General features: G+C 49.5%; 3 protein-coding genes across 3 annotated transcripts; 1 reads left to right on the forward strand and 2 right to left on the reverse strand.

Annotated features, from left to right (window-relative positions):
• Positions 1 to 808: 808 nt before the first annotated feature.
• Positions 809 to 1,872, reverse strand: LOC132262165 (uncharacterized). Its single transcript, XM_059761323.1, has 3 exons — positions 1,834 to 1,872; positions 1,582 to 1,675; positions 809 to 1,518 (listed from the first exon to the last, which is right to left on the reverse strand). Exons 1-3 carry the CDS (start codon positions 1,870 to 1,872, stop codon positions 1,133 to 1,135), a joined length of 519 nt encoding a protein of 172 aa, XP_059617306.1. The 3' UTR covers positions 809 to 1,132.
• Positions 1,873 to 1,912: 40 nt separating this feature from the next.
• Positions 1,913 to 2,354, forward strand: LOC132261817 (tRNA (cytosine(34)-C(5))-methyltransferase-like; the record flags this gene model as incomplete). Its single annotated transcript, XM_059760817.1, has 1 exon — positions 1,913 to 2,354. A coding segment is annotated over one exon (423 nt), but the record flags the coding sequence as incomplete, so codon positions are not given.
• Positions 2,355 to 4,276: 1,922 nt separating this feature from the next.
• Positions 4,277 to 5,710, reverse strand: LOC132262171 (uncharacterized). The gene is made up of 3 exons (XM_059761336.1): positions 5,250 to 5,710; positions 4,739 to 5,013; positions 4,277 to 4,392 (listed from the first exon to the last, which is right to left on the reverse strand). Exons 1-3 carry the CDS (start codon positions 5,645 to 5,647, stop codon positions 4,277 to 4,279), a joined length of 789 nt encoding a protein of 262 aa, XP_059617319.1. The 5' UTR covers positions 5,648 to 5,710.
• Positions 5,711 to 14,853: the final 9,143 nt, after the last annotated feature.

Raw genomic sequence — 14,853 nt, forward strand, 5'->3', positions numbered from 1 at the left:
CCCTGCGCCGGCAATCCGCTCCGCCGCCTTGTCGTGGCGCCGGTAGAAGTTTGGCAGTTTGTCGGCTTCCCGGAAAGTCGTATGCGATGAGATCCATAATTTCAGGATAATGCTGCTCTTCTCGGCGAATAGATCCTTTGCTGAGGAATGTTGTACTCGTAGAAGTAGCTCTAAAAGAGAAATCACAGGCACATGAGACTCCACACAGTCAAGATGCCCCATTTGGGATTAGATTGATTTATTGGATCGAATTTAAATGGACTCGCTCAGAGTCATATTTAGATGCAATTGCTCAAGGTCGAATTTAGATGGACTCCGAAAGTCCATCTAAATTCGTCCCTCGAATGTAGATCGACTCGGGAAGTCCATATAAATTCGTTCTTTTGTGAAAATGCTTGATCACGAACGAGGACAGCGAGGGCTTCCCGGACTTGCAGTGCATGATCCGGGAGACGGGCAAAGTGGAGAGCATGCAATTCAACAGGATTCTCTGCGACGTGCCGTGCAGTGGCGACGCCACGCTGCGCAAGAATCCGGACATCTGGACAAAGTGGAATCCCGCGCACGACACGAATCTCAATGGTGTGCAGTTCAGGATAGCCAAGAGAGGCGCTGAGCTGCTGACGATCGGCGGGCGTCTGGTGTACTCCACGTGCTCCTTCAATCCCGTGGAGAACGAGGCGGTGATTTTGCGTCTGTTGAAGGAGTCCGAGGGCGCGCTGGACTTGATTGACGCCTCCAGTCTCGTGCCGGGACTGAAGTTCTCGCTTGGGATGCAGAAGTGGGAGCTGGCGGCGAAGGACATGAGTTTCTACGCGGATTTCCAGGCAGTTCCCGAGCAGTATCACATAATCTTGCGCCCGCAGATGTTCCCGCCGGAGGATTCTTTGTGGCGGTGCTGGTGAAGACCAGAGCCATGCCGTGGGCGCTGGAGGAGGAGAAGAGAGGCTCTCCGGCGGCGCCGCAGCGCAAGAAGCGCCGCCTGGGCGGCTACAAAGAGGAGCCCTTTGTCTTCTTCCACGGCGACGAGGACATCTTCTCCTCCATCAAGTCCTTCTACACGCTGCGCGAGGACTTCCAGCCCACGTGTCTGCTATGCCACGCGCTATCACACGGGCAAGAAGAAGAATATCTACTTCAGCTCCGAGTCCATTCGTGACATCGTGTAGCTGAGCGGCGATCGCGTGAAGATCATCAACACGGGCGTGAAGGTGTTCGTGCGCTGCGACAACAAGAACATGTCGTGCGCCTTCAGGCTCGCCCAGGAGGGTCTGCCCAGTGTGAATGAGTTCGTGGGCAGCGACCGGAGGGTGCGGCTGGAGAGGAGTGATCTCGTGACGCTACTGCACAACACGGACCCCACGAAGCCGCCCAAGGTGGAGGAATTGACGGCGGCGAGCCAGGAGAGAATCGCCGGCGTGACGCCGGGCAGTTGCGTGCTGGAGTATCGCGAGCCGAAGCTACAGATCACTTCGACGTGTCCGTGAGGCAATTCACGGCGGCCGACGCCTTCCCGGCCTGTGAAAAGAGAGACTCGTGATTCACTTCCTGCGCACTGCGTCTCTGCGGACGAACACTCACCGTGAGTTGCTGCACGCCCGGCTTTGTGTCTGATTTTGCCCTCGTGCGACTTCCTGCAGCCTGTCAGCTTGTGCTGCAGCACCTCCTCAATCGCCTCGAATTTAAATGGACTCGCTCAGAGTCATATTTAGATGCAATTGCTCAAGGTCGAATTTAGATGGACTCCGAAAGTCCATCTAAATTCGTCCCTCGAATGTAGATCGACTCGGGAAGTCCATATAAATTCGTTCTTTTGTGAAAATGCTTGATCACGAACGAGGACAGCGAGGGCTTCCCGGACTTGCAGTGCATGATCCGGGAGACGGGCAAAGTGGAGAGCATGTAATTCAACAGGATTCTCTGCGACGTGCCGTGCAGTGGCGACGCCACGCTGCGCAAGAATCCGGACATCTGGACAAAGTGGAATCCCGCGCACGACACGAATCTCAATGGTGTGCAGTTCAGGATAGCCAAGAGAGGCGCTGAGCTGCTGACGATCGGCGGGCGTCTGGTGTACTCCACGTGCTCCTTCAATCCCGTGGAGAACGAGGCGGTGATTTTGCGTCTGTTGAAGGAGTCCGAGGGCGCGCTGGACTTGATTGACGCCTCCAGTCTCGTGCCGGGACTGAAGTTCTCGCTTGGGATGCAGAAGTGGGAGCTGGCGGCGAAGGACATGAGTTTCTACGCGGATTTCCAGGCAGTTCCCGAGCAGTATCACATAATCTTGCGCCCGCAGATGTTCCCGCCGGAGGATTCTTTGTGGCGGTGCTGGTGAAGACCAGAGCCATGCCGTGGGCGCTAGAGGACGGTCACACACACAAAGGAGGCTCTCCGGCGTCGCCGCAGCGCGAGGAAGCGCCGCCTGGGCGGCCTACAAAGAGAGCCCTTTGGTCTTTCTTCCACGGCGAACGAGTCACATCTTCCCTCTTCAAGTCCTTCTACACGCGGCGCGAGGACTTCCAGCCCACGTGTCCTGCTATGCCACGCGCTATCGACACGGGCAAGAAGAAGAATATCTACTTCTAGCTCCGAGTCCAGTTCGTGACATCGGTGTAGCTGAGCGGTCGATCGCGTGAAGACTCATCAACACGGGCGGGAAAGGTGTTCGTGCGTCTGGCGACAACAAAACATGTCGTGCCGCCTTCCAGTCTTCGCCAAAAAGGAGGGTCTGCCCAGTGTGAATGAGTTCGTGGGCAGCGACCGGAGGGTGCGGCTGGAGAGGAGTGATCTCGTGACTCTACTGCACAACACGGACCCCACGAAGCCGCCCAAGGTGGAGGAATTGACGGCGGTGAGCCAGGAGAGAATCGCCGGCGTGACGCCGGGCAGTTGCGTGCTGGAGTATCGCGAGCCGAAGCTACAGATCACTTCGACGTGTCCGTGAGGCAATTCACGGCGGCCGACGCCTTCCCGGCCTGTGAAAAGAGAGACTCGTGATTCACTTCCTGCGCACTGCGTCTCTGCGGACGAACACTCACCGTGAGTTGCTGCACGCCCGGCTTTGTGTCTGATTTTGCCCTCGTGCGACTTCCTGCAGCCTGTCAGCTTGTGCTGCAGCACCTCCTCAATCGCCCCCTGCGCCGGCACTCCGCTCCGCCGCCTTGTCGTGGCGCCGGTAGAAGTTTGGCAGTTTGTCGGCTTCCCGGAAAGTCGTATGCGATGAGATCCATAATTTCAGGATAATGCTGCTCTTCTTGGCGAATAGATCCTTTGCTGAGGAATGTTGTACTCGTAGAAGTAGCTCTAAAAGAGAATCACAGGGCACTGAAACTCCACACAGGTCAAGTGCCCCTTTGGGATTATTGATTATTGGGAATCGAATTTGAAAAATGGACTCGCTCAGAGTCATATTTAGATGCAATTGCTCAAGGTCGAATTTAGATGGACTCCGAAAGTCCATCTAAATTCGTCCCTCGAATGTAGATCGACTCGGGAAGTCCATATAAATTCGTTCTTTTGTGAAAATGCTTGATCACGAACGAGGACAGCGAGGGCTTCCCGGACTTGCAGTGCATGATCCGGGAGACGGGCAAAGTGGAGAGCATGCAATTCAACAGGATTCTCTGCGACGTGCCGTGCAGTGGCGACGCCACGCTGCGCAAGAATCCGGACATCTGGACAAAGTGGAATCCCGCGCACGACACGAATCTCAATGGTGTGCAGTTCAGGATAGCCAAGAGAGGCGCTGAGCTGCTGACGATCGGCGGGCGTCTGGTGTACTCCACGTGCTCCTTCAATCCCGTGGAGAACGAGGCGGTGATTTTGCGTCTGTTGAAGGAGTCCGAGGGCGCACTGGACTTGATTGACGCCTCCAGTCTCGTGCCGGGACTGAAGTTTCTCTCTTTGGATGCAGAAGTGGGAGCCTGGCGGCGAAGGACATGATTTCTACGCCGGATTTCCCAGGCATTTCCCGAGCAGTATCACATATCTTGCGCCCGCAGATTTCCCGCCGGCGGTTCTCTTGTGGCGGTGCTGGTGAAGACCAAGACGCCATTCCGTGAGCGCTTGGAGTAGGAGATAAGAGGCATCTCCGGCGGCGCCGCAAGCGTGCAAGAAGCGCCGCACTGGGCTGTTACCAAAGAGGAGCCCCTTTGTCTTCTTCAACGGCGACGAGGACATCTTCTCCTCCATCAAGTCCTTCTACACGCTGCGCGAGGACTTCCAGCCCACGTGTCTGCTATGCCACGCGCTATCACACGGGCAAGAAGAAGAATATCTACTTCAGCTCCGAGTCCATTCGTGACATTGTGTAGCTGAGTGGCGATCGCGTGAAGATCATCAACACGGGCGTGAAGGTGTTCGTGCGCTGCGACAACAAGAACATGTCGTGCGCTGTTTACCAGCAAACAAACGACTTTTTAAGATCTTTTACCACCGATGGAGACACTCGAAGACTGTGCGGCTGGAGAGAGATGAATTACCGAAAATCGATAATTTGACTTCCACAGTCACGATTAGAATTGGGAAATAATGAGGTACTTTAGGGGGTTGTTTTCGTGCACAGAATAGCGCCACACAAAGGGTCCCTCCATGGGTGTTTATTTCACATTGAAGCTACAGATCACTTCGAAGTGTCCGTGAGCAATTCCGGGCGTGTGCCGACGCATCCCGGCCTGTGAAAGAGAGACTCGTGATTCACTTCCTGCGCACTTGGGGGGGGCGTCTCTGCGGAACGAACACTCCCTGTGAGTTGCGTTGCCGCCCGGCTTTGTGTCTGATTTTTGCCCTCGCTGCGACTTCCCTGAGCCTGTCCGCCTTGTGCTGCAGCACCTCCTCAATCGCCCCCTGCGCCGGCAATCCGCTCCGCCGCCTTGTCGTGGCGCCGGTAGAAGTTTGGCAGTTTGTCGGCTTCCCGGATAGTCGTATGCGATGAGATCCATAATTTCAGGATAATGCTGCTCTTCTCGGCGAATAGATCCTTTGCTGAGGAATGTTGTACTCGTAGAAGTAGCTCTAAAAGAGAAATCACAGGCACATGAGACTCCACACAGTCAAGATGCCCCATTTGGGATTAGATTCATTTATTGGATCGAATTTAAATGGACTCGCTCAGAGTCATATTTAGATGCATTGCTCAAGGTCGAATTTAGATGGACTCCGAAAGTCCATTTAAATTCGTCCCTCGAATGTAGATCGACTCGGGAAGTCCATATAAATTCGTTCTTTTGTGAAAATGCTTGATCACGAACGAGGACAGCGAGGGCTTCCCGGACTTGCAGTGCATGATCCGGGAGACGGGCAAAGTGGAGAGCATGCAATTCAACAGGATTCTCTGCGACGTGCCGTGCAGTGGCGACGCCACGCTGCGCAAGAATCCGGACATCTGGACAAAGTGGAATCCCGCGCACGACACGAATCTCAATGGTGTGCAGTTCAGGATAGCCAAGAGAGGCGCTGAGCTGCTGACGATCGGCGGGCGTCTGGTGTACTCCACGTGCTCCTTCAATCCCGTGGAGAACGAGGCGGTGATTTTGCGTCTGTTGAAGGAGTCCGAGGGCGCGCTGGACTTGATTGACGCCTCCAGTCTCGTGCCGGGACTGAAGTTCTCGCTTGGGATGCAGAAGTGGGAGCTGGCGGCGAAGGACATGAGTTTCTACGCGGATTTCCAGGCAGTTCCCGAGCAGTATCACATAATCTTGCGCCCGCAGATGGTCCCGCCGGAGGATTCTTTGTGGCGGTGCTGGTGAAGACCAGAGCCATGCCGTGGGCGCTGGAGGAGGAGAAGAGAGGCTCTCCGGCGGCGCCGCAGCGCAAGAAGCGCCGCCTGGGCGGCTACAAAGAGGAGCCCTTTGTCTTCTTCCACGGCGACGAGGACATCTTCTCCTCCATCAAGTCCTTCTACACGCTGCGCGAGGACTTCCAGCCCACGTGTCTGCTATGCCACGCGCTATCACACGGGCAAGAAGAAGAATATCTACTTCAGCTCCGAGTCCATTCGTGACATCGTGTAGCTGAGCGGCGATCGCGTGAAGATCATCAACACGGGCGTGAAGGTGTTCGTGCGCTGCGACAACAAGAACATGTCGTGCGCCTTCGGGCTCGCCCAGGAGGGTCTGCCCAGTGTGAATGAGTTCGTGGGCAGCGACCGGAGGGTGCGGCTGGAGAGGAGTGATCTCGTGACGCTACTGCACAACACGGACCCCACGAAGCCGCCCAAGGTGGAGGAATTGACGGCGGCGAGCCAGGAGAGAATCGCCGGCGTGACGCCGGGCAGTTGCGTGCTGGAGTATCGCGAGCCGAAGCTACAGATCACTTCGACGTGTCCGTGAGGCAATTCACGGCGGCCGACGCCTTCCCGGCCTGTGAAAAGAGAGACTCGTGATTCACTTCCTGCGCACTGCGTCTCTGCGGACGAACACTCACCGTGAGTTGCTGCACGCCCGGCTTTGTGTCTGATTTTGCCCTCGTGCGACTTCCTGCAGCCTGTCAGCTTGTGCTGCAGCACCTCCTCACTCGCCCCCTGCGCCGGCAATCCGCTCCGCCGCCTTGTCGTGGCGCCGGTAGAAGTTTGGCAGTTTGTCGGCTTCCCGGAAAGTCGTATGCGATGAGATCCATAATTTCAGGATAATGCTGCTCTTCTCGGCGAATAGATCCTTTGCTGAGGAATGTTGTACTCGTATAAGTAGCTCTAAAAGAGAAGGAAATCACAGGCACATGACAGACTCCCACACAGTCAAAGATGCCCCATGTTTTGGGATTAGATTGATTTATTGGATCGAATTTAAATGGACTCGCTCAGAGTCATATTTAGATGCAATTGCTCAAGGTCTAATTTAGATGGACTCCGAAAGTCCATCTAAATTCGTCCCTCGAATGTAGATCGACTCGGGAAGTCCATATAAATTCGTTCTTTTGTGCAAGAAATGGCTTGAAGCACGAACGAGGCACAGAAGAAGGTTAAGTGCACTGACTAAAGCATTGAGCGAGGGCTTCCCGGACTTTGCAGTGCATGCTCCGAGACGGGCAAAGTGGAGAGCATGCATTTCAACAGGATTCTCTGCGACTTGCCGTGCAGTGGCGACGCGCCACGCTGCGCCCAACTCCGCGACGATCTGGACAAAGTGGAATCCCGCAGCACGGACACGAATCTCCATGGTACGTGCAGTTCAGGATAGCCAAGAGAGGCGCTGAGCTGCTGACGATCGGCGGGCGTCTGGTGTACTCCACGTACTCCTTCAATCCCGTGGAGAACGAGGCGGTGATTTTGCGTCTGTTGAAGGAGTCCGAGGGCGCGCTGGACTTGATTGACGCCTCCAGTCTCGTGCCGGGACTGAAGTTCTCGCTTGGGATGCAGAAGTGGGAGCTGGCGGCGAAGGACATGAGTTTCTACGCGGATTTCCAGGCAGTTCCCGAGCAGTATCACTTAATCTTGCGCCCGCAGATGTTCCCGCCGGAGGATTCTTTGTGGCGGTGCTGGTGAAGACCAGAGCCATGCCGTGGGCGCTGGAGGAGGAGAAGAGATCGCTACTCCGGCGGCGCCGCAGCGCAAGAAGCGCCGCCTGGGCGGCTACAAAGAGGAGCCCTTTGTCTTCTTCCACGGCGACGAGGACATCTTCTCCTCCATCAAGTCCTTCTACACACTGCGCGAGGACTTCCAGCCCACGTGTCTGCTATGCCACGCGCTATCACACGGGCAAGAAGAAGAATATCTACTTCAGCTCCGAGTCCATTCGTGACATTGTGTAGCTGAGCGGCGATCGCGTGAAGATCATCAACACCGGTACGTGAAGGTAGTTTCGGCGCTGCGGACAACAAACATGTCGTGCGCCTTCAGGCTCGCCCAGGAGGGTCTGCCCAGTGTGAATGAGTTCGTGGGCAGCGACCGGAGGGTGCGGCTGGAGAGGAGTGATCTCGTGACGCTACTGCACAACACGGACCCCACGAAGCCGCCCAAGGTGGAGGACTTGACGGCGGCGAGCCAGGAGAGAATCGCCGGCGTGACGTCCGGGCAGTTGCGTGCCTGGATTATGCGCGTGAGCCGAAGCTACAGATCCACTTCGACGTGTCCGTGAGGCAATTCACGGCGGCCGACGCCTTCCCGGCCTGTGAAAAGAGAGACTCGTGAGTCACTTCCTGCGCACTGCGTCTCTGCGGACGAACACTCACCGTGAGTTGCTGCACGCCCGGCTTTGTGTCTGATTTTGCCCTCGTGCGACTTCCTGCAGCCTGTCTCGCAGCGTTGTGCTTGCCGCGAGCCTTCCGTCACTTCGCCCCCTGCGCCATCGGGCATATCCCTCTCGCCGTCCTTGTCGTGGCGCCGGTAGAAGTTTGGCAGTTTGTCGGCTTCCCGGAAAGTCGTATGCGATGAGATCCATAATTTCAGGATAATGCTGCTCTTCGAGCCGAATAGATCCTTTGCTGAGGAATGTTGTACTCGTAGAAGTAGCTCTAAAAGAGAAATCACAGGCACATGAGACTCCACACAGTCAAGATGCCCCATTTGGGATTAGATTGATTTATTGGCGGAAAATTCTCGGAAAATCGATACACTATTGATTTTTTCCATCAATCCCACAATCGCAAAACCTTCTCACCTCATTGTACTCCTTGTTAGTGCACATTTTGGAGTGATATTTGAGGTATTTGGCGCTATTTTTTGCAAGGAAATGCGAACAAAATAACACTGAAAGTCCTATGCCTGTGACGTTTTTAGGACGACAATGTCGATAAGTCGGTAATGTAGGAATTGTCACTCGCCACTACGAACGCGTTACAAACCGATTGCTTACACACTACTTACAAATCTCTTTCTTTGGTCTACTCGCAAGCGTATAAACTCATTCGACAAAATTAATTTAGAGTTAAGAGTTAATTTTAACAGTTTTGTAATCAGTAGCGTTTTACAGTACACACAAGGAAATATTCAATAGATTTATGCGGGTCTACCTTGTGCTTTGTGTCGCTCTTAGGCCAATACCTAAAAAAATCGCGGGCCGCCTTCGGCGGCCCGGTGAAGTTCTCCTCGCCTTGCCTTGCTCTGAGACCAAGACCCAAAAAAATCGCGGGCCGCCTTCGGCGGCCCGGTGAAGTCCTCCTCGCCTTGCCTTGCTCTGAGACCAAGACCCAAAAAAATCGCGGGCCGCCTTCGGCGGCCCGGTGAAGTCCTCCTCGCCTTGCCTTGCTCTGAGACCAAGACCCAAAAAAATCGCGGGCCGCCTTCGGCGGCCCGGTGAAGTCCTCCTCGCCTTGCCTTGCTCTGAGACCAAGACCCAAAAAAATCGCGGGCCGCCTTCGGCGGCCCGGTGAAGTCCTCCTCGCCTTGCCTTGCTCTGAGACCAAGACCCAAAAAAATCGCGGGCCGCCTTCGGCGGCCCGGTGAAGTCCTCCTCGCCTTGCCTTGCTCTGAGACCAAGACCCAAAAAAATCGCGGGCCGCCTTCGGCGGCCCGGTGAAGTCCTCCTCGCCTTGCCTTGCTCTGAGACCAAGACCCAAAAAGGGGGGGGGGGCAAAAAATCGCGGGCCGCCTTCGGCGGCCCGTTGAAGTCCTTCTCGCCTTGCTTTGCTCTGAGGCCAAAATCTGAAAAAATCGCGGGCCGCCTTAGGCGGCCCGGTGAAGTCCTCCTCGCCTTGCCTTGCTCTGAGACCAAGACCCAAAAAAAATCGGCGGGCCGCCTTCGCGGCCCGGTGAAGTTTTCCCCCCCCCCTTCTTCGCCTTTGTTTGCTCTGAGGCCAAAATCTGAAAAAATCGCGGGCCGCCTTAGGCGGCCCGGTGAAGTCCTCCTCGCCTTGCACTTCTCTGAGACCCAAGACCCAAAAAACGCGGGCCGCCTTCGGCGGCCCGGTGAAGTCCTCCTCGCCTTGCCTTGCTCTGAGACCAAGACCCAAAAAAATCGCGGGCCGCCTTCGGCGGCCCGGTGATGTCCTCCTCGTCTTGCCTTGCTCTGAGACCAAGACCCAAAAAAATCGCGGGCCGCCGAAGGCGGCCCGGTGAAGTTTTCCTCGCCTTGCGTTGCTCTGAAACCAAGACCCAAAAAAATCGCGGGCCGCCTTTGGCGGGCCCGGTGAAGTCCTCCTCGCCTTGCCTTGCTCTGAGACCAAGACCCAAAAAAATCGCGGGCCGCCTTCGGCGGCCCGGTGAAGTTTTCCTCGCCTTGCGTTGCTCTAAAAAATCACGGGCCGCCGAAGGCGGCCCGTGTCCTCTGTGCCTTGTGTCGCTCTCAGACCAATAACTCAAAAAATTTGCGGGCCGCCGAAGGCGGCCCGAGTCCTCTGTGCCTTGTGTCGCTCTCAGACCAATAACTCAAAAAAATCGCGGGCCGCCGAAGGCGGCCAGTGTCCTCTGTGTCTTGTGTCGCTTGGGAGACCGATACCTAAAAAAATCGAGAGCCGCTAAAGGCGGCCCGGGTCCGCTGTGCCCTTTATCGCTATGAGACCGATATCCGATGATGATAATTCTGAATTTTCCCAATATTTTATCTTCAATTATCATCAGTTATCGAAGGATTTCTTTATATATCCAAATTTTTATATATAAAAAATAGCTCACGACAATTCTTTGTGGGTGGAGTGAAATTCTTCCAAAATGAGACAGAGAAGAGGGAAATAAAAAGTTAATAATATCAAAAAGCATTGGAGAATTGTTTAGTTAGATTAAATACAGTATTTTGGCAGGAAATAAGAGCCAAAAGCGTCACATAGCAGATAATAGACGCGTAAATGTGTGGAAAATCATTAAAAAATATATAACTGCATCTTGTGCTTCATGTTATTTGTGAGCAAAAATGATAGAGAGATCTATCATTAATATATATGTGAGCGACAGACCGCAAAATTAAGAATGATTTTTCCAAGTCACAGAGTAGGAAAACTCTACCAATTCTCATAATTTTTTTATTCATAAAAGACTCATTTATAAATGACTTTGGAAGTGTGATAGGAATTTTTTTTTGTTACGCATTTCTGGGGACCCTTTTGGGGGCATTTTGAGTGTGTCTTTTATGACGAGACACCGCTAAAGAGAGATAAATTGTAGGAGAGATGGTCGTAAAAGAGTTATACTGACCTTTGGGCTCTTTTCCCCGTGATTTCCTCTGTTTTATCATACTGAAATCTGCGTGGAAAATGTAATGAAACTTTTTTATCACACCTCAAGTCATTTCTTTTCATTATATTATGTGTATTAGAAGTACATTTGCTCCAAATTAGATTGTAGACAGGAAGGAATTATTCCTCTAAATTATTTTTCTAATACTTTTTGCCTTCATTTTATTGACAAAATGAAAAAATAAAAAATTTATGTATTTTTTACTCAATGGCCACCTTTGAGCCATTGTTTTCTAATTAATAGTGTTGTAGAGTGAAGAAAAATCATTCACCAATTAGATATTTAAACTTACGTGTCATGTACATAAGGTGAATAATTATTAGACTTATTAGCTAAGACATACAAAAGATAATGATGAATAATAACAATAAAGATGAAACGAGTTAATGAGTGTTCTAAATGTAAACTTTTCATTTTTTCTTATCATTTGGTGATAGATTGCATGTACACTCTAGGCTAGAGAAGTGGCAAATTAATGGGAAATTCGTAGCTGTGACACGGGAAAAATGGCCAAAAGATTGTTTGACTGAACGGAAATTGTAAATGACCGTGTTGGCGTGCTCTTGCGAGAGAAATAGCTCTGATTTATATTCAAAAACGAGGAAAATTGTAGATGTTTTTCCGCTTCGTTTTGGACCAAGTCCATTAGCAGTTTTTTTTTTCATCAAAAGGCTCCCTTGCAAAAATAAAGCTTGTTCCGTCACTTTGTTATCGCAAATGTACACCACCGGTGTAATTTTGGCGCCTTAAGGAATGGGAAGAAGTGTGGCAAATGCAATCACGAAGGAGAGTGGCGATACAATTAAAGTCGAACAGAAGAATTTTCATAGCGTCTCAAGTAATTAAACTTGAGGGTAAATTCGCCGCTTATTCAGCAAATTTACCTTCTAATTAAAAAGCAGTGTTTAATTTTCAATTTACGCAAAAATAAGAGCATCTCAGCTTTAGGTAATTTCTTAAATTTTTGTGTGACGGGAAAAAACAACCCCGCCATCATTAAAATTCATAAGAAATTGACACTGAGCTCACTTTTCCGCCCTATATAAAATGATAATGAGACGTGGAAGTTGACGAGCAGGAGAGAGTCAATAGCAAAGGGAAGAGTTGAAGCGGATGCAAAAGGTGAGTAATTAGAATTTCTCCTCCGCTTTGAGCGCAACACTTTGGGAAATGGACCGAAAAGTGTAAGTGCATGAATAAAAAATTCAATTAATTATCATACACCACTTTCAGAAGCATTCCTGCGCTAAGATTTTACCCCGGAAGTAGTACAAAAGACTATATGGCGGAAGTTTGCTAGGACTGGGAATCCATTAAAAAGGCAGCAAAAGTTTTCGGGTGTGAGCTAATGGATGTGATTAACAAGTAATAATTTCAGGGGCGCCCACGTGAGATGCATCAAAATGGATAAAGCAAGATTTTATTAAAAAAAAAAATTTGCCCCTACTCAAGGCGAAAAGGATATGAATTCGAGTAGAGATAAAGAGTGAAAACATAGGGGTTTGTCTGTTTGGCAATGAATGCAATTTTTCGTTCTGTCAAAAATTGTATTTATTGCCCCGAGCAATCGGACTATTGAGCACAATATTCTGCAAAATTCACCATTAAATCGGAGTAGAGATGCGCGACGGGTTTGATTGTTACTTTTAATTACGCGTAGCAATTGTTATTTGTTACTGACCAATAACTTTAGTATTAGATAAAAACAATTTAAATGTTTGCTTGAAGTAAACGCTGTAAATGTGTCATTGTTGGCTAAATTTTTAAATAGAAATTTGTCGTAATAACGTGACAATCCACGTTGCTTCCTTTAACTTATTTGCGGTAGAAAATTGTGTAATGTATAAAATCGCTCAGCATGATGCACATTTGCTCTTTATGTAATAAATAAGGGTCAATTGCCATCGAATCCAAAGGCTCACATGCAACACAACAGGTGAAAACTACAGGCAGATAGTCGAGTGCCAGCAAAAATAGGTAAAAATTTCTATCTCATAGGACGGATCCTCGCTCTATGAGACCTAATCAGTGATTCCTCGTCGAATGCTGAGATTATTGGGTGAAATGCAGCTGGAAATGGGAATTTGCGAGCGTCTGGCCGACAGGCGGATTGATTGGATGCGCGCTCAAAGGAATTCGTGTATGATTCACAAAGTGGATCAATTTATTTCACCTCATCCTCCAATCCCTTGTTGACCCTTCAAAATATTTCTCAACTGATTTTCCAGATCGTTTTTCATAAAAAAAAACTCTATTCAGAGTGGGTTATTCTTCACGAGATTTTTATAAACTTGGCTGTCGAATGTGATAAAGATCCGAATAAATCATTAGATTTCAGGAAAAATAGGCAATTTAGGAATTTAGTGAAGAAAATCAATTTTCTGAAGCTCTTTAAGAGAATATTACGTTTTAATGAAAATATATGAATTTTTGATGTTGATATGAAAACGCATTCTCCCGAAATTGAATTCAAAACCACCACAGCGTGTCAAAGAAGCCATCAGTAAAAAATGTGCTTCGGCATTTGATTTTCATATATCATAATTTCACAACAAATTCTTTCTTGTCTCGGGAAAATCCATGGGGGGATTTATGTTTAGGATTTCCCGAGGATGAGAAGCTGAAGGCGTGGAACATGATAAAGCGGAAATGGGACGAGAAGTAAAGTTTATGAATTGATTGAATAAAAGAAGATTGAGAATCATTTGAAGGACTCATCATTGAGACGCCGCTTCAATTTTTTCACTGTTTTTACCACTTCAATTGCAATTCTAGCAGAATTATTTCATTCCCTTTGGGTACAAAAAGAAAAGTCCAAATTTAAGTACAAGAGCACCTCTTTAAAAAGTACGCTTTGAAAGCTAAAATAATGTTCACCCTCAAATTGAATAGAAAAAGCGTAAAATTACAAATTCACTTCACGTTTTATCTGTGCGTATGATGAGAGAAAATACTGAAAAATTTGATGAAATGCCACTTGAAAATATTACGTTAACATGACGTAAAAATTAATTTCCACAGAGTTTATTCATTGAACAGCCACCGACACATCACTCATAAATTCAATCACATTTAATTAAATTTCGCTGCAGTTTTCCAACATCATCGCTTCAATATTGGCAGACTGAAGTTCCATTGCGGATGTTCAGGACTCATAGTGAAAAGCAATTTTCACGCCGACGGGGTTGGATTTTAAATAACGCGTTTAACATTAGCAAAAACCGCCGGATGCAATCTTTTGCAGGCTAAATTCAAACGAAATTAACGTTTTATTGCAAAATTGGGTAGTGAAACGCATCAAATTGTACACCGAATTTTTTTCATATTGGTTTGCAACAATCATGGAATTGGAAGAATTCTGTGCGAATGACACGCATTTGCAGATGGAAAGAGGGATGAATTATTTGATTTCTGACATATTATCACTCCATGAGGGCGGAAATGGTGTCAGAAAATAAATATCAGAATTCTTTCATTAACAAATTAACATAGTACTTTGTGTGAAAACAACAAAATATCGATTATACATCGTTGAATGACATTAAAAGCTCGTCACTGCAAAAATATCAGTCTATAATTGCCATATGAATGATATAAACATCTTGCATCCTTCTGAAAAGTGTGTTTCACGAGGGTCGCCATAATTATTAAATTGATGCCATAAAGAATTTTAATGGAATTGTCGCTCCTTCGTATAATCATCCATCCTTTTGGGGTGGACAAAAGCTTGAAGAAGATGAAATGTTGTA

The sequence above is a fragment of the Phlebotomus argentipes genome, unplaced genomic scaffold (genome assembly GCF_947086385.1).
Source record: "Phlebotomus argentipes unplaced genomic scaffold, Phlebotomus argentipes genome assembly contig_46, whole genome shotgun sequence".
In the NCBI taxonomy this organism is placed as follows: domain Eukaryota; kingdom Metazoa; phylum Arthropoda; class Insecta; order Diptera; family Psychodidae; genus Phlebotomus; species Phlebotomus argentipes.